General features: G+C 34.6%; 1 protein-coding gene across 2 annotated transcripts in view; it reads right to left on the reverse strand.

The window, feature by feature from the left end:
• Window positions 1-6,180: 6,180 nt before the first annotated feature.
• Window positions 6,181-27,851, reverse strand: part of COPS2 (COP9 signalosome subunit 2) — a 28,549-nt gene continuing 6,878 nt past the window's right edge. Inside the window, exons 2-13 of one of the 2 annotated variants that reach the window (XM_088839593.1) lie at window positions 20,819-20,932; window positions 20,089-20,166; window positions 18,870-18,995; window positions 16,759-16,848; window positions 16,562-16,639; window positions 14,377-14,551; window positions 12,189-12,367; window positions 12,028-12,080; window positions 9,614-9,711; window positions 8,366-8,448; window positions 7,823-7,881; window positions 6,181-6,937 (exon numbers count right to left, since the gene is read on the reverse strand). In XM_088839593.1, the coding sequence (XP_088695719.1) occupies window positions 6,793-6,937; window positions 7,823-7,881; window positions 8,366-8,448; window positions 9,614-9,711; window positions 12,028-12,080; window positions 12,189-12,367; window positions 14,377-14,551; window positions 16,562-16,639; window positions 16,759-16,848; window positions 18,870-18,995; window positions 20,089-20,166; window positions 20,819-20,932 (1,278 nt within the window). In that variant the 3' untranslated portion in view covers window positions 6,181-6,792. Of the gene's footprint in view, window positions 6,938-7,822; window positions 7,882-8,365; window positions 8,449-9,613; window positions 9,712-12,027; window positions 12,081-12,188; window positions 12,368-14,376; window positions 14,552-16,561; window positions 16,640-16,758; window positions 16,870-18,869; window positions 18,996-20,088; window positions 20,167-20,818; window positions 20,933-27,851 lie in introns of both variants that reach the window. The other variant, XM_088839592.1, reaches the window with a different exon arrangement.

Below are 27,851 nucleotides of genomic sequence, written 5' to 3' on the forward strand. Positions count from 1 at the left end.
GATTACAAGAAAGCAGAAAGACCAAGTTTTAAATACCAACCTACACAATAAAGTACATCGGCTTGTGGTCTATACTCATTCACAATACAACTCGTTTTTAACAGGTCCCAGATAGGTAACCTTTCTTCAGTTGAAGGCCATTAACCCTCAGAAGATTAACCATGAACAATAAAATTTAAAAATATATTTCTAGAAAGAAAACTGCAAATTTTCATTCATTACTCTTAAAATTAAGTAATTTTAAGGTGCTGTAAAACTATTAAGTACAACAAACCAAAACATGAGTGAAAATATTAGATGTATGGTGCTAGTTAGTTCCTTGCTGCGATACTACTAACTCATGCCCTTCCATGGTTTCAAATACTGCTGCAACAGGAAGCAATTAAGCTGCCCCCCTCTTTCCCTGCTATTGCCACAACCTGGAAGGCCCAACAATTTGAAATGTGCAGTTAACATTGGTTTTATACATTTACATTGGAATCTTGGCCACAGGGTTATTAATCTGTTAAAGTTTTTTAAAGACTTTCAAAAGCTGACTGCATTACTGTACTTTGAGTTCAGGGTTGACCCATTCTACCAGGTTGAAGGTCACACCTGGGAACAATATTATTTTTACTTACAAAAAAAAATTTCATCAGTGGTTTCTTAGACTTTGCAGCCCTTGAAGTGCTCATTTCAGATAATCAGAGTAGGGATTTGGGAGAGTACATTTCTTCCCCCACTTGACTTAATTTCCTGCTTAGAAGTGTTTAATTTTATATTGAAGGCTTAATTCCTGAGACATTTTCTTGCAACATGAATTGTTCCATGACAGACCATTAAACAGGGTTCAGGAGAGGCCAACACTTCTATAAATGCTGCAAAGCCAAACAAAGTAATCTTAAAAGTGGAAAATATTTAAACCTTGCTTTCCAAACCAAAGGAGTAAGATTTTCAGTACTGCTTTCTGAGAAACATACTTAAAATATTTAAAAAGCTATTTTATTGAAGTATATATATTGAATTATTTGATCAAATACATGAAGTGCATTGTTTAAAGCCATGGTGCTGGTCTTGTGCTAATTGAGATAAATATTTACACAGTAAATATCTTAAGAGGCACATCATGTAATTTTTATTACTGATAAAGAATGTGTACTTCCAGTCAAAAATCCTTGAGTACCTAAGTCTTAAAGCTTCTTGTAACTCATCATGCACGTATCAGTTGATTCTCAAGAGTTAATCTGTGAGACTTTCAATTTCAGACAGACATTCTCTGCCAGGCTCTTAGTCACCTGCTTCCTACCACCTAGTGAGTTCAAGGAATTTAGGTCATTTTTAACACTAGCTTAAGAAGAAAATTCAGAAAACTCATAATGCAAAAACTACAGAAAAAACTGCAAAATCAAATGTTTGCATTTTCCATAACATTCCATTTCTTTGTTGATATATAGTTAAAATTTAACTACCCTCAGCATTATTTAAAAATAGATGCATAAAACTTACTATTTTAGTAAATAGTAGGAGGCAAACATTTTAACAAAAATTAGATATTCAACACAGCACTAATATGTTACTAATTCAGTAAGCATGCAAAAACTTCTGACAACTTCATGGGATGATTAAAAGTTCTAGATTACTTTAACTCCATAAACTCATAGGATAATGTCCAAAAACCCAAACTTTATCATTTAAAGATTCTTTATTTCAGAATTAACAAACAACCTAATACCTTTAGATTAAATCTGGACATCGTCTTCCACATGAAACCTGTCATAACATAGAAGTTACTGGTACACTGGCCATTCTTTCAGTGATGTATGCCTGAGTAAGAAACAAGTGATATTAAATTCTGGAAACTGGAAAAAAAATTACTGTGATGGACTGGGGAATGAATTTTTTACTCCTACAAATATGTATACACCAACAAACATACACACAATAGTACCGGCTAGTCATTAGTGTGGTTATCCTGAACATGTTTACAATATAAAATCCTGACCAAGAAGAAAGTTGGCCTCAAACAGTAATGTAAGTATTTAAGAAACAATATTTTTCTTGCCTATCAAAGGGTTTTTAAGGTATAGTTGGCATCTACCTTTGATATTCTAAGATTTGATGGCAAGAGCTGACTTTTAATTATTCTAACAGGTTTAAAAATAACATATGACACTAAAGGAGTAAAATTTATAAGACCACACATTGTTTTTTTCTGGGATATTATCAGGTTAAACCAATCTTTTCAGATTTAAAAACAAACTGTGACACTAAATTTTAATTTTGAGGATATTTAGAATTCACTGACACAGTAGTTCTGTGGTACTTACTATCATTAAACATAAATTCTCCAAATGGCACTAAACTTTCCTAAAAATTCCAAAAGTTAAAAACCTTTTCAAATCTCATCTAGTGATTCAAAGTGAAGTAAAAACAACTTTTGAATCATTGGTTAATCCATGCTATTAAGGGCACACACTAGCTAGAAGATATGTAGTAAAATTTAATTATCTAGAGTTAAGCAGAACTTCTAATACACTGATACTTAGAAAGTTACTTTCTGTATGTCTACATGAAGGAAGTTTTTACAAATTATCCTACTTATAGCTATCGAAATGAATATAGGATACTACCTGAGGAGGAGTAGGAGGGGGAAAAAAACGTAATACAAAGAAACAAAAACAAGCAAAGCCTCCAAAAAAAAAAAAAAAAAAAAGGGAGAGGAGATAAATTTTGAATTTTGGTCACATAATAGAAGACCAAAATCTTTCAGCTTCAAGCTCTGAGACCTGACATCCAGCCTCTTGTTCTAAGTCCCTGTTCTAAGTATTTACACTTTGAAACAGTCAAACAAAAGTCGATTCCTTAAAATGTTTTATGTCAATTATATCTAAAAACAAAACCATCAAAAAACACAAAAGCCAATTCCATATGTTTTGTTACATCTAAGTTCAAAATGATGTTTATCTCCTTCCAAATGTTATAAACTCTACATAAAAATGAATAACTCCCATATAAATTCCTAACTTTACTAGAGATTTATACACTCTAGTTTTTGCTTTTATATTTTAAATCAAATGAAAGTTTCTGAGGTTTATTTAAAGCAGTATTAGAGTAAGATTATTTTTTAAACGGAGAAGGCAATGGCAAACCACTCCAGTACTCTTGCCTGGAAAATCCCATGGATGGAGGAGCCTGGTGGGCTACAGTCCATGGGGTCGCTAAGGGTTGGACATGACTGAGCTACTTCACTTTCACTTTTCACTTTTACACACTGGAGAAGGAAAGGAACCCACTCCAGTGTTCTTGCCTGGAGAATCTCAGGGACGGGGGAGCCTGGTGGGCTTCCATCTATGGGGTCACACAGAGTCGGACACGACTGAAGTGACTCAGCATAGCATAGCACAGCATTTTTTTAAAAAAGGCCCGATAAATAAATGCTTAGAGTATTTCTAAGTCCCAAGAGGAAAATACCAGGCAAATACCTTTTTATTCTTGGAGTAAACTATTATTCTATACCAGCATCATCTGCTTCTTTAGACACCCTCACTCCCAGCCCCAACACAGAAGAAAAGTGTACTTACCTGAGTTTACTGAAGAACTATAAACACTACTGATTAAAAAAGAAAACTGCTTTAAAAATGTTTACTATCATTGATATTTTAAATATAAAAAACTGTTATTTTTTAGTCAGTGACAAACTGGTATCCTATTATAAGGTGATAAAAAATACAGTGTCACCTATTTAAAACAGGCTTCACTAAATCTATACTCCCATGTAAAATCAGATTCTTAGTAGTCTTGAAAGACAATATAACCTTTAGTTCGAAGGGACTCCTGTAATGAAAGCAATTTTTAGTACATACATAAATATCTTTAAAAAAGTTATATTACATCAGATGTGGAGAAAAATATTTAATCAACAACTGAAAAATAATAAGAGCTAGAATGAGTAATGGAAATCCAGTTCCTGAAACCGTATCTATTTGTGGCAGCCAAAGATTACTGTGAAGTGAGTTTATCCAGGTTTAGAGGCAAAAAGAAATATGGTGTAAGCTACTTGTTATTACAGTTCTCACAAAAGAGGGCCAGATTTAATGAGCAACTTAAATACTAAGAATATGCCAATTTTTTTTACTTTTCTTAAATGTAGTTATATTTTAATAAGCACTCTCTAAGAGTTCACCTCTAAAAGATTTGATGCAGAAAAACACAGAAAATCTTCAAAGGGGGGAAAAATGTAACAAATAGTTTTAAGTTAGGCTGTTAAGACTGACCAAAAACCCGTGTTTAAAAACAAATAGGGCAAGTGACTTTTAAAAAAACAACAAATCCATATTTAGGGAATATTAAACAAAGCTTATGTGATACATACAATTACAATAAATGAAAGATTATGGTGTAACCTTGGATAGGGTTAGATATTAACCCTAACTTCCCAAAAAATAACAAGTGCATGCTTTCCCTCTAGAAACTGGAAGATGCACCACTGCACACAGCAAAGATACCACAGGAGAACTGGGCCTGTTACAACTTGGAGGATAGGGTTAAAGATTAAACCATATTTCAAATCCCCTGAATTCTAATTCCATCAATTCAAACATAAGCAAAGTCTTTTTTCCAATTATATCACATGCATACATATTTGAATACAGGCACAGAAACTTGTCATTTTTATTTGGGTAACAAGAGTTTCTAAATTATGTTGAAAAATAAATCCTAATTATGACCACTCCTGTAAAAAAAAAAAAAAAACTTTGCACATTTTCCACAAATGATTTATGCAAAAGAGAAGAAAATACACAGTTTTATAATATCTTAAACTTTTTTATTCCCTACCAGAGACATTGTCTTTCATTTTCTTTCAGTTTTCTACATTTTCAAGTTGCACCTGTATTTAATACTGCTTTAATCGGCTAAAGACATTAACTGATCGCTCTCCTAAATCTAAGGATTATATAGTTTTAGTATAAATATATATCACATATTTTCGTAAAATTTTGACAAAATCGAATAAGCATGCCTTGTTTTAAGTCCATGCTCCTTCCACTTTTTATAAAATCTGATTTAAAGATCAAAAATTCTTGGTTGTCATTCTTTAGTTATAACAGTCTTCCTTCTTAACTGCCACTCACTTCTTTTTTACATAATAACAAGCAATAGAAAAACCAAAGAAATTATCTTAATCTTAGTTTTTCCTTTGACACTATAAAATAATGTGAAATTTTTTTTTTTAAAATGAAACAAATACATCCAAAACTCAATACATTCAAATGAGCTGTGTCTCCTTTTAGGTATCACCTTCAAAGGCCACAGTTCATTCTCTTAACTATGCTACCACTGCTCAAAATACCTTTAAAACTCTTTTGGGATCGCCTTCAAAGCCAGTTGCATATTCCTACTATTACCTCAAAGATAGATTTAATTTTTGGAAACAGTAAAAAGACATTTGGTGCCAAATAATGGTTAACTATAGAACAATCAGGGCTTCCCAGGTGGTGCTAGTGCCAATACAGGAGATGCAAGAGTCATGGGTTCAATCCCTGGGTCTCCACGAAGAGCCTCTGGAGGAGGAAATGGCAATCCACTCCAGTACTCTTGCCTGGAGAATACCACGGACACAGGAGCCTGGCGGGCTGCAGTCCATGGGGTTGCAAAAGAGTTAGCCATGACTGAGTGCAGCACACCACAGCACACAGAACAAAAGTTGGATAATACTTTTTTAACAATTACATAATCATACAGTTAACAGTGTGTGTGACTTAAATTAGCTCTGAATGCAATTCTGAAAGAGTGAAACCCAAGAGGTTTTGAGCAATGGTAGATTGCTGGAATTAGGAAATAATTTTCCAGCATGATCACTATGTAGGGTAACATTCATTTAGCTGTCTATATTCTGGCATATTTGTTTAAAGTGAACATTCTGAGAGTTAGAATCTTTTAAAAAGGAGTATCATTCTTTAAAAACAAAATTATTCCTTTAAAGTATCACTGTCAAAGTTAAGTACTACGCAAGTTTTTTGTTAGAAACTAATTCTCCTTATCAATAAAGACTACTTTTAAAAACTTGAAAGCAAATAACCAACTTATTTACTTCCAGGCTTTTTAAAATTATTAACTGAAGAAAAATAATTTGACGTTTCTAAGGTACTAAAAAACAAAACAAAAACCCCACATGTAATAAAAACACATCAAGAACCAAACTACAATTTCTGAGCTGCACTGTTTATTTTGCTGCTTGAAACCTAAGTGACAGTATGCCACTGTAATTATGGGGTTTCATCTAAACCTTTACTACACTGCAGGTACAGAAATATACGGACACATTTTTGGAGAATTGACATTTTGCAAAATGCAGCAAACATTTTAATTTATACATGAGAAAAGGAAGTGTTCAAAAGGGTATGCATTTCAAGTTATTGCAGGTTATTTGTGAGAGAATTTCTGCAGGTAAAACATGTTTAAATTTAACCAACAGTAGCGTGTCAGTGTATTTAAAATCATGACAAAAATCTTCTCTCTGGTCATGTTGCCCACGACAAATTACTATGATGTTGTATGTTTTAGGGCAAGATGTCAATACAGCATAAATCCCATGGCATTTTGGTTTTCTTCTGGAGATTAAAGCTGTTTTTTTTTTCTTGGGATAAATGCAGCAGCAAAACACAAACCAGTTGATCAAAAAAAGCACTTCTGCCATAACTCCAATAATTTTCAGGACACATCAACCGACAGTAGTTTTGCCATTCCCAGTTCTTTTAAGGGTTACATCTCTGCACTGTTGCCTTAAGTATGTCTGTAAAAGCTTGTTCTCTGTTAAGCCAGTTTACTGACTACAGCCTGGTTGAGAGAATTTAGTTGGTTGGTCCATTTATCTAGTGCAGTATATCGGGCACCACCCCTCTTCTGATGATCCAGTTCAAGGAGTTGGTTGACTTGATCAATTCGGCCATGTATAGTGCTGGAAATAAATAAAAGATGACATGTCTACAAACCATTTTCACTTCATAAAATAGTCACAGTATCAATAAATGCAAGAACAAAACAAAAAACTCCCCCTGCAGTCTACATTAAATGGTTGCATTCAGCATTAACATTCTTTAGCTTATTCAAACTTCAGACAGAAACCAGACTTCAGCTACCTTTAATCAATTTCACTGAAAGAAATAACAGACATATACTTACCCAATTAATCAAGAGCAAATGTAATATGAGAAGCTTTAAAAATAACATTTCTTGCTTTTAAGAAAGATAACATTTCCAAAGTAACAGATACCACACCTTATACTTTAAAAATGAAATAACACTATTCATTAAATAATTATCTAGCTGTATATATGGGTCAGGGGCTTCCCAGGTAGCTCAGTGGTAAAGAACCCCCCTAACCAATGCAGGAGACATAAGAGACACATGTTCAATCCCTGGGTGGGGAAGATCCCCTGGAGAAGGAAATGGCAGTCCACTCCAGTATTCTTGCCTGGAGAATCCCATGGAGAGAGGAGCCTGGCAGGCTACAGTCCATAGGGTCACAGAGTCGGACAACTGAAGCAATTGAGCAGGCAGGCATATAGGGTCATACACTGAATGAAAAATCTTTTGAAAAGTCACTTAGAACTTTTTCAAAGATCATGTGCTTAATATGATCATTCATTTTTCAAAGATCATGTGCTTAATATGATCATTCATTTATAAAAAGCCATCACATACACGTATCTCTTTCAATAGAAAACTACAGCCGAGGGGTGCTTTTTATGAAAAATCAAGAATTCAACTGCTACCTTTGCCATCATTATTCAAACTTTATGTCCTAAACATTTTGTGGAAAAAAAAATAGTCAAGTACTTACTTATCCAATATGCACTGCACCAGCAAGCTCTCCACATCAGCTACATCTATGTTTAACTCCTAAGACAAAAGACTCATTATAATTCTACTAATTAACTTTTTAGAGGACTTTATGATTCTATATAAATATTATTTTAAATTCGTTTCTATCACTTAAAAAAGAGAAAAGTTAAAACATATTTCATTATCTGTTCAGAATACTGAGAACACAGGTCTGATAAAATTTCACTCTGTTAACTTTACAAGTATATTCCTACTCTAATTTTATTGTGGTAGGGGTTAACAATATATATCAAATTATGTATTTCAGCCACTACTTTCTTACAATTTTACTGAGGCTGAAGGAATCTTTAAAATGAAATGTAATGACTCCTTATTTCTCATTTCTTTTAACTCAATTTACACCAGGAAAACAGAAAAATTCACATTAAAAGGAAAACCTTAAGTTATCCTGTATTTTAAAAATATTGTTACCAAGAATAACTCTTGGTATATATAAATATATACTGCATTTATAAATACAAATTATAATGAATTTAAGTACCTTAGAAATAAAAGGAATATGTATTCTTGTGTAAGGCTTAATTAATTTTATAAGCACTTGTGTTCTGATGTTTCGCAAAAGCTCTGAAAGACAAAAGTTAAAATAATACATTTATATTTACTAGTTTGTGTATCTTTATGAATCACTATGCACATCTAAATCATATTAATTAACTGTATCATTTATCTTCTTAAAACATTTTTGTCTAGTGAGGGAATAAGGAATTTATGTCTAAAAACATTTGAGTTCAACAGATGAACAGTAGGATTAGAGGCTCTTTTTCACATAAGTTTTTCTTGTTTTCATCTGATTTTGCTCATGTTGTAATACTATTTGAAATCTCCTCTTGCATTCTTAATAACACTTCACTGCTCACCATTTCCTCTATCATTTCCTCTTTCAAGAAGCTCTAATTTATACTAACTAGTCAAATTTCTTACTTTATGCTCTCTCATAAACTAGAATACTACATTTTATAAGGTGATTCTACAATTTTTTCCAGTTCTTCATGTACAGTGTCCTTTAAAAAAAGGAGCTCAGGCACAAGGCTGCTGTATTTTTTTTTTATACCCACAAAATATAGTATCATTCTCAGTTCAAATAAAAACTTTTTGTCTGTTGAGTGAAAAGAGAAAGGAAGGTGAGGAACAAAAGAACATTACTTCCAAAGTATTCTTTGGATTTTCTTAATGCATCTGGCATTTAAGCATTTGAATGAATTGTTCCAGTTATTAAAAACCCTCAAATAGCTCCAGAACAGGTAGGAACACTGGAGGTGTAAGTGGCTCTAGAACAAAGAGCCATTATCTTTGTTAATCAGAACTTAAAATCTCATACATTTGTTGTTATGTACCTTTTCAAAATAAGTGCATCTTAAGCATTATCTATAGCAGGCTGTTTTCAAAGCTTCTATCGTCAAAAATAAATCCTAAAAATTTACTTTGAACCTAAACACCAGTAATAAACATGCAATAATATCTAAATCAGAAGGTAAAAGTGACAGCCTCCTTTTAAATGAAATGGACATCATGTAGAACTTGATTACATTAATAACATGAAATTAGCTAGTGACGTCTTTAAAACAGCTTTATAATTTTAAGGAATTTCTTATTCTATGACAGCATTTAGAAACAAGTCTATATTTTGCAATAAACAGAAGAAAAATGGCTTAATTCCATGTAGCTCCATTAAGTATTCTTTGATAGTAGCAAAGAAAGTAACAGAATTCAGTCAGCAGAAAGCATATACCTTCAATGTGTTCCCTTATGAAAGGATCATCCATGATGTTGCTGTGATTTGTTTTTAGAATCTTTTCAAATTCAGTGATGTCATTATTCTGATAGGCACTAACAAAAAAAGAAAAGCATAAATTCTGTCAAACATGAAGAAGTCATATATTAAATCAGATAATCCAAAGAGCCTGTTTCTCAATTTTTATATGAAAAACCTAAATTATAGTTTCTGTCGTGGAAATTAGAATTAAACACACACAGATCCTTCTGAAAATAAAATGAATTTTCTTTCAATGCATTTGGTTTTATAAAAGAAAGACAAATCATGTGGGGTTATATGTTATACACAGCTAATTAAAACCTCAAAGTCTTAGGATTGTTAAGAACTGACAAATATTTCGTAACTGTTTAATGCTTGATGCTTTTAAGTTAAATTGTGCATTTTATCTCCAAGAAACCAGGTTTCATGTATACTACTGAATGGAGGAGTTTGAATATAAGACAGTGTATCTTATATGAAGTTTATTCATAAATGCAGTTTCCTTAATTTTTATCTTCTAGAAAGGTACCAGCAACTGCCAAAACTTCTTAAAGGTAACATTTGAATCTTAGTTCTCTTTAGCTTTAAAATTCCAGTGAACTATACAGCAGAAATATTGGTGGCAGATAACTAGTGGCAAATGGAACAAAGTAGAGTGATGGACACTGCTGCAGAAGGTCAAAGGCTGATTTATTTTCATGATTGTCTGAGGTATCTCCTGTCTACTCTCTGAGGCACTATGGGGACTGCTAAAGGTGCTGAGAAGGAAGAAGTCAGCCCTCTGCAAATGGCACCACTGTCTGCTTTATATGTAACACATATCATCAGCCACTCTGAACACCCTCTGCTGTGCTTCCATCTGTTGGGTCGCAATGTAATTTCATGTTAGGGTCAGGTGATTCAACTGCTTCAACAGGAATTATTTCCCTCTAGTCTGCTGGCACTGACCCGGAAGACAAAATTAGGAAGCATTACTTTTCTTACCTACCCCAAATATATTCCACTACAGGAAGATATATTAAAATAGTGAAAACACTTGCACACACAGATATTTTAACAAAGACACATTCTTCCACTGTTTAAGTGGCTTAAAAAAGAAACTTATACAAAATGTGGGACACCACCGGCTACTTTTTTTAAAATTTATCATTAAAATAAGTTTTAGAGTTCCAATACAAAGGCTTTTCTGGAGTAAACTAAGAGATAAGGTCTGACAAATCAGTACTTTAATCCGTTTAATGCATTTAACCAATTTAATTTGAACAAAACACTAATGTCCAGGGAAACACTTTCTTGCAATATTTAAGAGTTTTCAAGTTAAACTGTTGCTTAGAAATTTGACCTAATTTTTTTTGAAGTATTATGAAATTAATCTCTAACCAAATAATCTCTTAATGTGGCCAAATGTAAACAGAATAAACTGTTTGATATAAAGACAAAGACATTGTCTTTTGAGCTTAAACAATATAATGAAATAGGCTATAAGTATATAAAATTTACATTTAGGTGATGTGTAATTTATCACCCAACAGTACTTTCTTAAACTAAGAATAAAAAAAAGACTATTAAGAGAATGTCTGGTCATCTAAATTACCTATATATATCTGAAAACAAAAAAACTCAACCCTGCCTCACACCCTTAACTACACTCTTCCTGTCTTAGTAAACTCAGCTGTATAGTCTAGAACAATGGACTTGAAACCCAGTAAATCTCTCTCTTAAGTTTTCTACAAAGCAAGCACAATAAATCATAGGCGATATTTATTCCTGGTCCAAAGAAATGTTTTTCTTGCTCATTGATTTCTTTTACAAAAATGTCTTCTTTTCTAGGCTTTCGCTTGGTTTTTCTTTTTCTTAAAATATTAATTGATGATGGCAGGTGTTTCAGCATTAGCCATCATTAGTCATATCTTTCTCCACGGAGGGCAACAATAAATCCTTAGGTTTCCTACCACTATGACCCTTCTGCTGCTCCTTACATTAGAAAATTAGCTGAGGCAAATTTATTTAAAATGATTTTTTTATCTTGTCAATTAAGCAAATATACAAGTAAACAAACTGTCTCACTGAAAATTCTTGACTTATGGAGACCAACTCATAATTTCCTTTTGGATTAAGGCAGGTAGAAACTGTAACACTGTGAAATTGTTTTAAAACCTCTATAGCTTTCTACTGAGAAACAGTATGTGTATACACACACAAAGATAATGAGAAAAAAAAGCAGTAAATACTTACTAAATCTTGTGACTAATAGAAACAGCATAATCAATGACTTCAAAAATTTTATAAACTTTCGTACACTTCAAGTCAAAATAATACACTGAGTATTCACTGAATTCTGAAAAATTCTCTCCGTTCTCTTCCTTATTCACTGAAATATTGAATCTTACCTTACTAAATTCGTCATTGCTAGAATTTCTGGATCATTCTTATAAGGTTTGGCCTGGTTAGGAAAAAAACAGGATTAACTATGTATATGTACAGAGAAAGAATAACATTTATTTTCACAGGAGACAGCTGACAGAAATGAACAATTAGAGCACAAACATACCTCCTGTGAGTCAAACGGATTTATTCCCGATTTCATTAGCATATTTGCTAAGACTAAATATTTTAAGCAAGTGGTTCGTCTTGGACTTCCCGATTCATCATAATTCTTAAAGGCTTCAAAAAAATCAGTGTGTGCCTTCTCAAATTCACCTTCTCTCAAGTGCATTTTACCACCACATTCTGTAAAGAATAAAACAGGAGAAAAGAGGACATTTTCAGTTCTGTAATAATAAGATTGACCACTTCATAAATATCAAATGAAAACTATTTCAGTAGCTTCTAGTCTTTTAATTCTATAACCTGAAGAGTACTAGCTCCTGAAGTGGACAAAGGGCACATACTGAATTCTAAAAACCAAGCTCTTCATTAAACATCAACCAAACAAGCATTTGAAATCTTTATTCTCAGTTGAAATAGAAAGTAATTTTATCAAAATTACAATGAGGTGGACTTCCCTGGTGCTCCAAGTGGGTAGGAATCTGCCTGCCAATGCAGGGGACACGGGTATGATCCCTGGTCTGGGAAGATTCCACATGCCGCAGAGAAACTAAGCCCATGCTACCACAGCTACAGAGCCCGAGCTCTAGAGCCTGCAAGCTTCAACTATGGGGCCCACATGCTGCAACTACTTAAGCCTGTGTGCCTAGAGCCTGTGCTCTGCAACAAGGGAAGCCCATGCACCGCAATGAAGAGTAGCCCCCCACTTGCAGCAACTAGAGAAAGCACATGCACAGCAACAAAGACCCAGAGAAACCAACAATCATAAACAAAGATAAATAAGTATAATAAGAAACTCTTGAAACAAAACTACAATGAAGTACCAAACTCATACCGGTCAGAATAGCCATCATTAAAAAGTTTACAAATAACAAATACTGTAGAAGGTGTGGAGAAAAGAGAACCCTCCTACACTATTTTAGTTGTAAAAATAATGTAAGTTATTTTAATGTAATGTAAGTTATTACAAAGAATTTAAGTTGGTACAGTCACTATGGAGAACAGTATGGAGTTTCCTCAGAAAACTGAAAATAGGATTACTATACATGATCCAGCAATACCACTCCTGGGCATGTATCTAGGCAAAACTTTAATTCAAAAAGATACATGACCCCTATGTTTACAGCAGCACTATTGACAATAGCCAAGACATGGAAACAACATAAATGTACACTGACAGATGAATGGATAAAGATATGATACATGTATACAATGGAATATTAGCCATAAAAAAAGAACACAATAATGCTATTTGCTACAACATGGATGCAACTAGAGTTTACCATACTAAGCAAAGTAAGCCAGAAAGAGAAAGACAAATACCATATGATATCACTTATATAAAATAAAGCCACATATGAACCTATCTCAGAGAAGGCAATGGCAAGCCACTCCAGTACTCTTGCCTAGAAAATCCCATGGACGGAGGAGCCTGGTGGGCTGCAGTCCATGGGGTCGCTAAGAGTCAGACATGACTGAGCGACTTCACTTTCACTTTTCACTTTCACACATTGGAGAAGGAAATGGCAACCCACTCCAGTGTTCTTGCCTGGAGAATCCCAGGGACGGGGGAGCCTGGTGGGCTGCCGTCTATGGGGTCACACACAGTCGGACACGACTGAAGTGACTTAGCAGCAGCAGCAGCAGAACCTATCTACAAAACAGACTCACTGACATAGAGAACAGACATGTGGTTGCCAAGGAGGAGTAGGGAGGAGGGAGTCAGGGATTAATAGACGCATACTATTATATACAGAATAGATAAACAACAAAGTCCTGTTGTATAGCACTGGGAACTATATACAATATCCTGTGATAAACCATAATGGAAAAGACTATAAAAAATATATATGTATAACTGAGTCACTTTGCTATACAGCAGAAATTAACACATTGTAAATCAACAATATTTCAGTAAAAAAAATCACTAAAACAGAAGGCAATTTTATATACAATTCAAGAACAGAACTTCTGATGGTGAATTTTCTATTAATAATTTACTGATATAAATTTCAAAAAGATAAAAAGTTCAACCTAATTCCTTACTAAGACTAGATCATTTCATTTGACTTTACTACTTTGCCATTTATTTTCACTAAAATAGAAACAACCTTCAGAGTTAATCAGTCATAATCCAAGGACATCTTAGTATCTTCCCATAACACTGCCCAACCTTTGCAAACCAAACTTGCCTCTGATAACTCCCATGATCAATGGATGAGGGATGGCAGACTTGATGTGAAGTGACTGTTCATAGAGTGCTTTAAGTTTTTTGTTATTTTTCTGTGCCGTGTACATTTGAATTTCCAAAGCATATATTTCTAATAACTGTGTGCCTTTTTTCAGGTCATCTTCTCCATCATCAGTCTAGGAAAACAAATAATGAAAATCTAGTGAAGACAGAATTCAGAGTCAACAGAGTGATTTTTGAGCTAGCCTGAGAACCTTACATTTATGATACTAATTCTGTGGGAAAATGAATTACAAATTTCAACTGGCACCTAGATTACTATGAATATGACCTTCAATGGCCAAAACGGAACCCACATGGCCTTTGTACTTTACAGTTATTTGATAAAGAGGTTTCTTTTTTAAAATGTACAAAAGTTGCAATGTTTTGTTTTATCCAGGAGATTATTTATAGTCTTCCCCAAATCTTCACAACCACTTTAGATCCACTGATTCAATCAAAAGCACTTTGTGCCTTGAATCAAGTGCCTTCCTAGTGCCAGGTGCTCGGTCTACCTTGGGGAAATACAAAGTTAAATAAGTCAAAGTCCTGGTCTCAAAAAGTTCACAATATAGAAGACCAATATGCCAACAGATAAGTTATAATATAAATGATAATAATTCTAGCTGAAGCTTCAACGAAGTGCCAAGGATGGAAGAGAAGATTAATTCTCTTGGGGGATGTCAAAGGAATAACAAAGGTGGTGACATTTGAGTTTGTCTTTGAAAGACGATCAACAGCCCACAAACACAAGCTGTGAAAAACAGAATATGGTTGACAGTCAGATAATCATAAATATCAAGCACTGACATACACAAAGCCAACATTTACTATTTATTGGGTCTTCTAAAACTTTCATTATCCACTAACAAAACACAACCAGACTAATAAATATGATATGTAAGACAATCTGCATGTTCAGATTATCATGCATTTCTCCCAAGCTTTAATGCAATTTACAATCCAGATAGCATTTCCCTTATGCTACAAAATAAACCAAGCAAAAACTTCTCCAGAGGGTTTTTTCATATTCCTTATGTATATACTGAAAGACTTTCAGTTAGAAATGCCTTCTCTACGATTTTCATTTCATGTGGAACTGAATACACAGCTGTTTATGCATCAGACTAAGCCTTCCTTAAGAATGTGTAGATAAAAAACAATCTATAAATGACTGATTTGCCTTATAAACTGAAACTACTATGAAACATACAACATTTTCACGTTTATAAAAACCAAAAAAGGTAACATTATTAAGTGAAAATATGTGAAGATGATATAGAACACTTTTCTGATCAACATTTTCCTCATTCACAGAAATATATAATATATATATATATATATAATATATATATAATAGTGTGAAAAACGATAATGTTCAAAAGATTCTGTATTGGATTTGGATCTGTGTATGTGCATTTTTAAAGCTAGTTGATAAAGTTTATATGTTTTTATACATTTAAATCATCAAAATCAACCTGCAACAATGCCTTGAAAAAAAAAGTACATGGCATTCAAAGAGCATAAAAATATTTAAAACAGCATTTCTATTTAATATTTGAATTAATATTAAGTAATTTATTGATCAAGACAAAAAACAAAATACAAAATTACAGCTCACACTTAAAAGTTACAGAGGTGTACTATGGCCACATGTTTATAAGTTAAACGAAAAACTCAGTACCTCCATCTCCCTAGTCACAGTTCAGGTGCTTGATGACATGTAGCTGATGCAACCATATTGGAAAGCAGATACAGAATGCTTCTAACATCACATGAAGTTCTACAGGACAGTGTTGTTACAGAGGATTCATACATGAAAACTAGAGTATAAAATATCTTTAAAATGTATATCTACAACATCCTTTCCGATTTTCATAGGGTGTATAACTAAACACGAAACGCTTATTATTCTTAATATTAATGACTGGTCTGTTTATTGATACCTATGCCTCATTCTTCAAAAACAAGGGCTGAAATTATGATTAACAGAGGAAGTAATGTAACAGTCAGAAAAAATTAGCTTTCTGGTAACTTATTTTCCAAATTTATTTTTGCGATGAAGATTAAAAATATCCCTAAGCAATGTTTCCAATATAATTTTTTCTTATGAAGAAATAGTAAGAAAAAAATAAAAGAAAAGCTACCTGGCAGGACTGATGTAACTGGCGTAAAATTTTTTGAAGTTTTCCATATTCTTCTCGTTCTAAATATAATTTCCCCAGCTGTAAAAAAATAAACTTATTAGAATTAAAAGATTTCAACAGGAGAAGGTACCTCTTAGAGTTTATCAAGGATGCCCACCCACTCTTCAAAAGAAAAAAAAAGTAATTATTAATGTTACCTTTGTGTTTGTCTTAAACCACAGTCTGTCATTCTTAGCATCTTTCAAAGCTTCCAGTGTTGTTTCATAGAATTCCTGCAGTAAATCCATCTGACATAAAAAATCAGAATTCTATAATTGTAAACAGCAAATTTGTACCTGTTAATAAAGTTAATTTGAGCAAACCAAAAGTGCATCTTTGAACTTTAATATACATAAGATACACTAGCTGTATCTTACTGAATGTCTGAGACAGTCCACAAAATTAATAAAACCTTAGCAAAAGTATAGACCAAATTTACAAAAAGTGCCAACATGTGTTTTTATGCATTTATAATAAAACCCAGAAAATGTCTAATACTCTAATAGGATAGGTTTGTCCTTTCAAATCTAATAACTCATATTATGTTAGCAAAGGAAATGGCAAGCACAAGAATTGTGTGCGTGCTCAGTTGCTCAGTAGCATCCAACTGTTTGAGACCCCACTGTTTATTATGAATGGTATGTATCTTACATACTCAACTTTTATTTGGGAACTGCTATGCGGCAAACACTAAGCTGCTAAAAAAGAATAAGCCTCTTTCCTCAAAAATTCCTCTATAAATGTGACTTACCAATTAACTGGACTACAAATTTTTAAGTTACTGATAAATTGCCAGAGTTGGGAGGGAAAAGTTAAGCACAATTTTAGCTTTATCAGATGGTAACCCACTCCAGTATTCTTGCCTGGAGAATCCCATGGACGGAGAAGCCTGGTAGGCTACAGTCCACGGGGTCACAAAGAGTCGGACGCGACTGAACGGAATGGAACACCATCAGTTCACAGTCTGAATATGACTTTTTTTAATGGAAACTGCCATTTGTTTTCCATTGTTAAAAGCTCCTCTGTCCCCTCCTCCCACTTCTGGCTCTACCTTTGTATGAATGCCTGATTCTCTCTGTATTTTAACAGGATCGGGGGTAAGAGGGCCATAGCAACAGGTAAGTTTGATACTTTTTCAGAAAAGGCGTCTATTTATTCATGACTGTCGATTGCACAGTGAGTAAGTGCTGCCCAACTAATATCTATACTTACTTTCAGAAGACAAAAAGTTTACATATAACAGCATGAAGCAACACACAATCTTGCTGAAAATTACATAGTTCTGCCCCGCACCATCTGACATAATATTTAAAAATAATGTACAAAAAATATTATGATGTGACATGTCTATAAAACTCAGGAAATATTTTTCCACTTAAGAAAAGCCCCAATTTACTGGGAAGCCCTGAGTTAGTGCCATGAAGTGTTAATGTTCTAAGCATAATTTTATCTTCCTCTATTTCCATTACATATATTTGATATAAAAACAATAAACTTCAAGAAATAAAAATGACGTTTAGTAGAAAAGACAGAATGAAATACTGGTTCTGAGGTGAACATTTTTTGAGTATGAAAAGTATCAAATGTTCTGAGAAATGCTAAGTGATACAGAAAATACTTCTTTTGCTCAAATATCATGGCATAGTAAAGCTGAAACTTAGGACTATGTTGCTTAGAAGAATATGAACAAATAATCCAAATGAAATTATTTTAGCAATAAACTAAAATTATCATTGCTTTTCTTAATATTAACGAAAGCACTATCATTCCTCATGCCCACTGTAGTATCATCATCAGCCCGTTCTTTCATCATCCACCTATCCTATGTAGAAGCATTTATTGATTACCTAATGAGTAATGTCAACTACTAGTTGCAATGAATACAGATTCTCCTCCCAAGGATCTCTATCTAATCAAATCTACACAAAGAACCTATGACTCACTGTTAGGTTATTAACAGTTCAAGAAGGCTATCTGAAGTGCTGATGATGTTTATTAGAAACTGCATGGGAGTCTAATATAAGCCTGCAAAACCTGTGTGCAGATTATGTTAGTATCTGAACATATTATTTGAAGAGATAGAGCTTGGGTTATTCCGTTTTAATACTATATACTATCCTGTAATCAAGAAAATAGTATACATTATTTAAAAAGCATACTAAAACTAGCATAACTGCTTAAATAGAACTTCTAGGCCTTAAAAACAAAAAATAAAGCTCTTAAGTATAAACATACTGATAAATACCAAGAGGGAAAAACAGACTCTAACCTGCTTAGAAGTAGAAATATAATCAAGAATAGAATTAATGGATTTTTCAGAATAATTTCTTGTGACAGCACTCCGAATATAGGTCAATAGTTGTTTATATCTGTTCATCATTTCTGGAAAGTTTGTCTGTGAGGGAAGAAAAATGCATTACTAGGTACATATTTACTTACTGAGATATGTACATATGATTAAGATTCTAGAAATACCTATTATTACCTAATTAAAAACAATAGTTTTTCAATAATAGAGGAACTATATATGACAGAAACACTACAAACATTTTAGCTTAAATTTGAAATTACTAGATTACTCAGTAAATGAATTAAATTTATGATGTTAGCCTTTGAAAACGTACAATTTATAGACCTTCCAAATTTCAGATATTGTTTCTCACTGCACAATAAACATATTTATTTAAATCATAAAAACTACTAAAATATTCATAGACCAAAAAAATAAGACCAACTTTTCAAATATTCTTCCCTGAAAATTTACTCCTTCATCAGGAAGCCCTCTAACATAGTTATGCATTTCTTCTCTTCCCATTATTGGTAAGCTCTTATAGTAAAATGTGAAAGTAAAAAAATTCCTTCGAGCCCAGGTACTCATCCCACTCAAGAAAAGTCCTCTCCACTTCTAAAAGGGGGACAACCCTCCCACCTAAGGCCCTACTAAATAGTGTATGTACCTACTGCTGCTATTCTTTGCAGGACTATTTGCATAACTGTAGTTATTCCAGGAAACATGAAAGACTTGCAGAAATGAAGGACTATTAGTAAAATTTCTGGCATTAAATATTTTGGCAGAGGGTCTATCATTCCTCACAGCATATAAGTTAATTTATAGAAAACCTTGTATACTATGCAGAATTTTTAAAAGATTTTGTTGATGTGGACCATTTAAAAGTCTTTATTGAATTTGTTAAATATCGCTTGTTTGTTTGTTTTTTGGGCTGCAAGGCACCGGGATCTTATTTCGCCCACTGAAGTCACAACCCCTGCAATGGAAGTAGAAGTCTTAACCACTGGACCACCAGGGAGGACACCCATGTAGAATTTTTAAAACTTAGTATCACTATAGTCATAAATGAAAATTAGGCTAAATATGGAAACATATCAACAGAATTATTTCAGGAAAGCAGATATGACATTTTGTTGCCACGATGTTTTTAACTACAGATTTTCATTATCAGTTTAATTCCTCTGAAAACAAATCTTACCAACTTGAAGTTAATCTTAATCATTTGTTTCAGTGCTTTAAATCCCCATTCTCCTTTTTCACCTTCAAGTTCCAAAACCTAAAAAAATGAATTTAGTATAATTTAATATTGTTATTTTCTAGTAACACCCAATATGTAAGTTGTAAACTAATTTTACATCATATGCATGAAAAACAGAGCCCTAAGAATTCTATTTTTCAAAGCCATTTTTAAATGGTTTAAGAAAAGAAATCAGTCTTAAATGTTTATGAAAGGACAAGTGAGCTTATTTTGAAGTTTCTTCATCAAAAGATTAAATAAGAACTACTTCTTGATTATTATACAGTCCCAGAGTACTCATTACTTCACTGGTTAAGAATAACCCAAAAGTTTATCAGTAGGAAAGAAATCACATTATTTTATAATGAAACCACACCTGTGTGCTTTGGCACCAAAAGACAAAGGAACATGATCGCAGGGATAACTACTGACCAGCATATGGATTCTCTTCCTGCCAGAACTATACAAGCTTTTCAGGACAATGGTCCTGTTCTATAAATAACTTGATTGGAAAAAACAAAAGGATAGCCCTTTGAAATATTTGCTTATATTGCATAATGCAAACTTCTTTTACAGGATTATCACTAAGTATCCAAACATACTTCTGAGATAAAATCATTTTCAATTTACTCGATTTAAGACATTATTCAGAAAAACACAAAACACAGAATCAACCAGAAAAAATATGTACCTTCTGGAAACTGCTTAATGCTGCTTTTGGGTCATCTTCTTTTAATGCTTTGGAATTATAGTACTGATTTTCCAAATCCACATTTGGCTCAGAATTACTATCTTCAGAGTATTCCTGTGTGTTAGAAAGAGATATTAAAAATGAAAGAAACAAAAAAGAAACCTACACATTGCTAAAATGTGAATACTGTTAAGAGAAAAACTACATATTTATTAAAAAAAAAAAACAACACCACAATTTAAATACATAGTAGAAATTCCACTGACATTTAACCATTATTGAAATAACAAGGGGAAAAGCCAAAATCAAGTGGTTAGCAGAATACAGTAATCCCCCTTATCCATGGTTTCATTTTCTGTGGTTTCAGTTGAGTATCAATTGAGGTCTGGAAACTGGGAAATTCCAGAAATAAACAATCAATAAGTTTTAAACTGCGAGTCATTCTGAGTAGCAGGAACAAATCTCAATGAAATCTCCTCCCCCGGCACCATACCATCTCGAATGCGAATCATCCCTTTGTCTGGCACATTCCACCTGTGAGTCACTCAACAGCAGGCTCAGTTATCAGATCCACTATTGTGGTATCACAGTGCTTGTATTCAAGTCATCCTTATTGTACTTACTAAGGGCTTCCCTGGTGGCTCAGAGGTTAAAGCATCTGCCCGTAATGCGGGAGACCTGGGTTCGATCCCGGGGCAGAGAAGATCCCCTGGAGAAGGAAATGGCAACCCCCTCCAGTATTTTTGCCTGGAGAATCCCATGGATGGAGGAGCCTGGTAGGCTATACAGTCCATGGGGTCGCACAGAGTTGGACACGACTGAGCGACTTCACTTTCAATGGCCCCAAAGTTCAAAAACAGTGATGCTAGAAATTCAGATATGCCAAAGAAAGGCCCTAATGTGCTTCTTTTAATTGAAAAAGTAAAAGTTCTCAGAAAGAAAAAAAATGCATGCTGAGGTTGATAAGATCCATGGTAAGAACAAATCTTCTACCCGTGAAACTGAAGAAAAAAGAAATTTGTGCTAGTTCCGCTGTTGCAGAAGTTATGGCTAAGGTGTGTGAAAAGTACTTAGGGAAGGTAGAAAAGGCATTAAATTTGTGGCTGAAACAAAAAACAGAAAACATGTTCTGACTGAAGGCAAAGTATTAGAAAACACTGAGCCTATACAAAGACTATGATCATGGCATCTGGTCCCATCACTTCATGGCAAATAGATGGGGAAACAGTGGAAACAGTGACAGACTTCATTTTCTTCACTGCAGATGGTGACTGTAGCCATGGAAGTAAAAGACATTTGCTCCTTAAAAGAAAAATTATGACCAACCTAGACAGCATATTAAAAAGCAGAGACATTACTTTCCCAACAAAGGTCCATCTAGTCAAAGCTATGGTTTTTCCAGTAGTCATGTATGGATGTGAGAGTTGGACTATAAAGAAAGCTGAGCGCCGAGGAACTGATGCTTTTGAACTGTGGTGTTGGAGAAGACTCTTGAGAGTCCTGTGGACTGCAAGGAGATCCAACCAGTCCATCCTAAAGGAAACCAGTCCTGAATATTCATTGGAAGGACTGATGTTGAAGCTGAAACTCCAATACTTTGGCCACCTGATGCAAAGAGTTGACTCACTGGAAAAGACCTTGATGCTGGGAAAGATTGAAGGCAGGAGGAGAAGGGGACAACAGAGGATGAGGTGGTTGGACGGCACCACTGACTTAATGGCCATGAGTCTGAGTAAACTCCAGAGTTGGCGATGGACAGGGAGGCCTGGCGTGCTACAGTCCATGGGGTCTCAAAGATTCGGACACAACTGAGTGACTGAACTGATACAAAGACTTCAGCAAAGGGTTCCCTGGAATGAGTGACACCAAGCCATCTTCTTCAAGTAAGGGATGGTTACAGATTCAGAAATAGGTTTGTACTGAAAGATACAGAATCCACACAAAAGCAAACTGTAAATTCTAATTAGTAGTAGTATTACTTATTACTAAATGTTAATTATTTTATCTTTAGTTTCATAATCTAGTTTTCGCTATTCCTCTAAATTTTATTATTCTAACATGGTCTAACTACCTAGGATGGTAAGCTATATAAAACAGAGTAATCTATTGCTAAGTAAAGCTGCTGCTGCTGCTAAGTTGCTTCAGTCGTGTCTGACTCTGTGCGACCCCACAGACGGCAGCCCACCAAGCTCCCCCGTCCCTGGGATTCTCCAGGCAAGAACACTGGAGTGGGTTGCCACTTCCTTCTCCAATGCATGAAAGTGAAAAGTGAAAGTGAAGTCGCTCAGTCATGTCCAACTCTTAGCAACCCCATGGACTTAGCCCACCAGGTTCCTCCATCCATGGGATTTTCCAGGCAAGAGTACTGGAGTGAGGTGCCACTGCCTTCTCCGTAAGTAAAACTATATGTTAATAAAAGTATTTGCTTTATATGTATTTCACATTACTCAATAGCTATTTAGTTATATTACTATACTTTAGCTAGTCTTGTAACATCAAAATAAGTAAAACAAAATTAATTCATACAGTTTTATGTGACTTTTCATTATATAAATTCAGTTCCTAGTTATGAAACAATAAAGCAGAAAGAAAAATTGGAGTAACGTTACTTTGTGAAGAAGTAGAAATAAGAGTTTAAAGTAGTTTCAGGATATTCAACTTAATGATGAGGATTATAAAATATACATAAATTAATGTAATAAAACTATTATTTTAGAGAGATTTCCTTCAATTATAAGTCATTACAAAGAGTAAGTTTATGTGAAATTCAGAATTGTGTCTGAAAGTAAACACAAAAAAGAATAGTATTATAGTTATTTCTAAATCCAAATACAGTTAAATTTTGGGGGGAACAATTTATGAAAAATTCTGTACTGTCTCATATAGGCATATGAAAGAAAAAAGGTATATGAGTGTAGTGTTAGAAAGCTCAAAAATATGTAAACACAAGACAAATTTTTCCTATGACCAGCAGATGGAAGGAGATGTCTGATGTTAGCATAGAATCAGTTTTATTTGACTGCCATGGCTTTGTAATGTGCGCCCTCTGGAGGGTAATTATTTCCTCACGTAAGTATACTTTCTGGGAAGCGTGGGCACTCGGTCTCACAAATTTAAGATCAGTAATTCAGTTTTGCTCCCCATGTGAAGCTCTTTGGAACACTTTTCTTACAGATGAGGTCAAATTCTGAGCAGTGAGTGAAGTTCATGATCATTCATTCACTTCTTCACTCTGTAATTCAGGTCTGGCTATAATAAAACTGATTTAAAAAGCAATTAATAAATAATGGACAAGCCAAGTGGACACATCAAATCATGTTGTAATAGTTATGGCTTCTGTGCCAGGCTTTGAAAGCTAAATGGGAATTTGCATGCCAGACAAAATAGAGAAAGGGGAAAAGAGGAAAAGCAGACACGAAACTGTAACATGAGGTACTGAACAGCTAAAAACAGTCATACTGCTGGAACACAAAAAGTCCTTATTGATTCTACCTTGAACATGCCATTTCCTTTTCTTTCCACCTCTCTTCACCTCGTTAACCACTGCATATCATTACAGCTTCAGTGTCATCTACCTCCTCAGGGAAGATGTGGAGTAAAGAATCCTAGCTAAAAAACTTACTCACATACTGTACAGCTTTGGAAATCAGTTCTTCTCCAGTAACTGTTCAATAATATATAGGAATAGCTAGAACCAGAGAATCACTTTTCTGCAACCTAAATCTTCAGAATGCATCCCTGAACTCAGAAGTAAAATATCTTTTACATCTATCACCAAGTCTAAGAATCTGGACTCTTAATCAAAGCCTATTTATTTTTAGTTTCTTAGCCAACAGTTTAGGGGAAAAAATAAAAATGGCCCAGGACATAAGAGGTAAGTAGAAAGCTAAGAGGCACACACGAGTAGGACATGGAGTTGTTAGAAGGTTAACTTCAATTACTGAACTGATAACACAGTTGAAGAAAGGAATCTTTACATTTCCTACCATGTCTGAAGGCCTCCTGTAGTTCAAGACTGACTGTCTGCAACTTCTGGCACCGACTGGCTCCAGATTAATGCTATTTCTAAACTCTCTATCAACTCCCCTGAATCACTACAATTGAGATAAGACTTAATCCTGCCCTCAACATTTTGTGAATACGTTCTTTTGGTTTTTCACATTATATGGATTAAGAAGTGAAATGTATACAACATTTTTTGCACAACTGCAATTCAATTCTTAACTGTTGCTGCTGGAATGGAAAAAATACATGAGAACTGGCAGAACTGATACGTTACTGATTTGCTTCTTATAATTAGGTTATGGTCTGCAACACCATGTTGCAGCCTCCGTGACACCACTAACCTGTCATTTGCAGCTCAGTAAATCACACACCTCAATACAAACTGAACTACAGCAAACTATTCAGTTACCACACTGGCATGATTTTTAAACCAAAGATATTTTGAAAAGTCTTTAGAATAATTCTGTTGTATAGAATATCTATTATATATGATTTGTGTCTTGTTTACTGGAGAAGGAAATGGCAACTGACTACTCCAGTATTCTTGCCTGGAGAATCCCAGGGACAGAGGAGCCTAGTGGGCCAATGGTCCATGGGGTTGCAGAGAGCTGGACATGACTGAAGTGACTAAGCATGTAAACATATATTGTTTACACTCAATGATAATGATCTTTAGTATAAACCAGTAATTAAATGTGCTTAACAAAAGAAAATCAAGTCTTTCTCCTTAAGCCATTCAGGGTCTGAGACAGATATGCAAATGAAACACCAATATAATACAATAGCAGCAGTAACAGAGACACACACTAGGTTCAGTGGTGAATCAGGAGTAATTAACTACTCTTGAATGTTAGAAGGAAAATTTACCTCAATCAGGTCTAAAAGTAGGAATGCATCTTCCTACGGATGAAAAAAGGCACGAGAAACAAAACAAACTGTGCAAAAGCATGGACGCTTCAAATAGCATTGCATATTTAGAGGAGCTACCATTAGTCTGATTGGGCTGAAGCACAGGGAGCATGTAGAGCTGATGAGAGATAAACTGGTATCAGACAGGGGAACAGAACTATACAGGTCTAGCAGAGTTTATATCAAATGGGGACCCACTAAAAGATCTGAGAGAGAAATAATTAGATCTGTATTATAGGAAGAGCACTCTGGTAGTAAGGAAGTAGCCCATTGGATACTCTTTCAACTGTTTAGCCAACAGATGATGAAGGCCTGATTCCAACTAGTAGATCAGGAGAAAAGGGAGAGGACAGAATAAATATATGTGATGTTAAGGATGTAAAATAAAAGGACACATCACATGGGCACAAGAAAGGGGAAAAAGTTATCCTTAATGACTACAGCCGATTTGGTTACACACAGTGACATTAGTCAAAATAGGGAATATAGGAAAAATATTAAATATTGCTAAACTGAATTCCCTTATGTCAGATGAAGACGCAATAACTATAAAAGTATAAGTGAAATGCTTTTAAGAGAGAAACTATAATTTTAATCTATACATTAAGAATCGATGCTTTTGAACTGTGGTGTTGGAGAAGACTCTTGAGAGTCCCTTATACTGCAAGGAGATCCAACCAGTCCATTCTAAAGGAGATCAATCCTGGATGTTCATTGGAGGGACTGATGCTAAAGCTGAAACTGCAATACTTTGGCCACCTCATGCGACGAGTTGACTCACTGGAAAAGACTCTGATGCTGGGAAAGGTTGGGGGCGGGAGGAGAAGGGGACGACCGAGAATGAGATGGCTGGATGGCATCACCAACTCTGTGGACATGAGTTTGAGTGTACTCCGGGAGTTGGTGATGGACAGGGAGGCCTGGCGTGCTGTGATTCATGGGGTCGCGGAGAGTCGGACGCGACTGAGCGACTGAACTGAACTGAAGAACGTTTTAATCAAAAATCAATTAATTTAAGCAATATATGAAAAAGCAAGCACCTGAACACTGTTAAAAGGGATTTTAAAAAAATCCACTAAAGTTCACATTAGCTCCAACCTATATAACTCATGTCCTGACATCTATCCAAAGCAATCTCTTAACCATCTACACCAACCAAATCTATTCTTCCTTCCCCCAAACGTATCATGCTCTTTAAAATCTCTGCTTTGGCATAAACTGGTCTCTCCACTAGGAATTCTAAACCGCTGCCCCTCCCAACAAGCTTCCCACTTTTCTCCTGTGATGATGTCCAGCCCTAACACTCCTGGAAATGCTGTATTCCTCAAGGCTCACCTTGTGATTCTTTCTCTAAGTCTTCTTAGCAAAATAAATTTTCTCCATAGTCATGCTTCTGAAGAACAGTTCTGTATGTATGTTGTTCCCACCTTCCGCCACCTCTCCCCTCCCCCGCCCCACCATGAGCTTCTCAAAAGCAGGAATTTACTTTTACTGATCTTGGTATCCCCAGAACCTGGTATATCACAAAATGCTCAGGAAGTGTTTGCTTAATTGAAACGAAGTTATTCAATGTTCCAAAATAACACAACACAGGCAGGGGCAATTTTGACTGTATGCTGGAGTCAAAAAGGGTCAGTTTCAAAGTTCATGTACTTATTTTTTTATCTCTTGTCAACAGAGGTCTTAAGAAATGTGCTCGAGGAAACAGAAGACTCACCATTAACAATGCTTCGCAAGCCTTGATCATGTTTAGACAATAGATGCTGCACATCTAGTGCCAAAGGTAGTCTCAGTATCCTTAAGGACTAAATTTAATCCAAGGTAGCCATTTGTGGTTTATCCATTAATAAAATTAACCAAACTTAAAAAAATTTTCACTCAAGGTAATGGATCCTAACCTGTCATGCTGTAAATTAGAACATTTTTTTATTTGTCCTAAACTTTCAGTTTTCGAATTAAATTTTCCAACACACATCATTAAAGTCATTAGGCTTGGGCTCTAGTTTTGACTTGCCCACTAATCTGTCATGTAAATTTATGTAAGTCACTCACACTTGATGTTTCAGTTCCTCTCCTGTCAGATATGAGGGGTGAACCCAACAGGAAGTCTCTAGTTCTC

The sequence above is a fragment of the Moschus berezovskii genome, chromosome 9, assembly GCF_049115385.1.
Source record: "Moschus berezovskii isolate FMDL1 chromosome 9, NW_MosBer_1.0, whole genome shotgun sequence".
NCBI lineage: Eukaryota > Metazoa > Chordata > Mammalia > Artiodactyla > Moschidae > Moschus > Moschus berezovskii.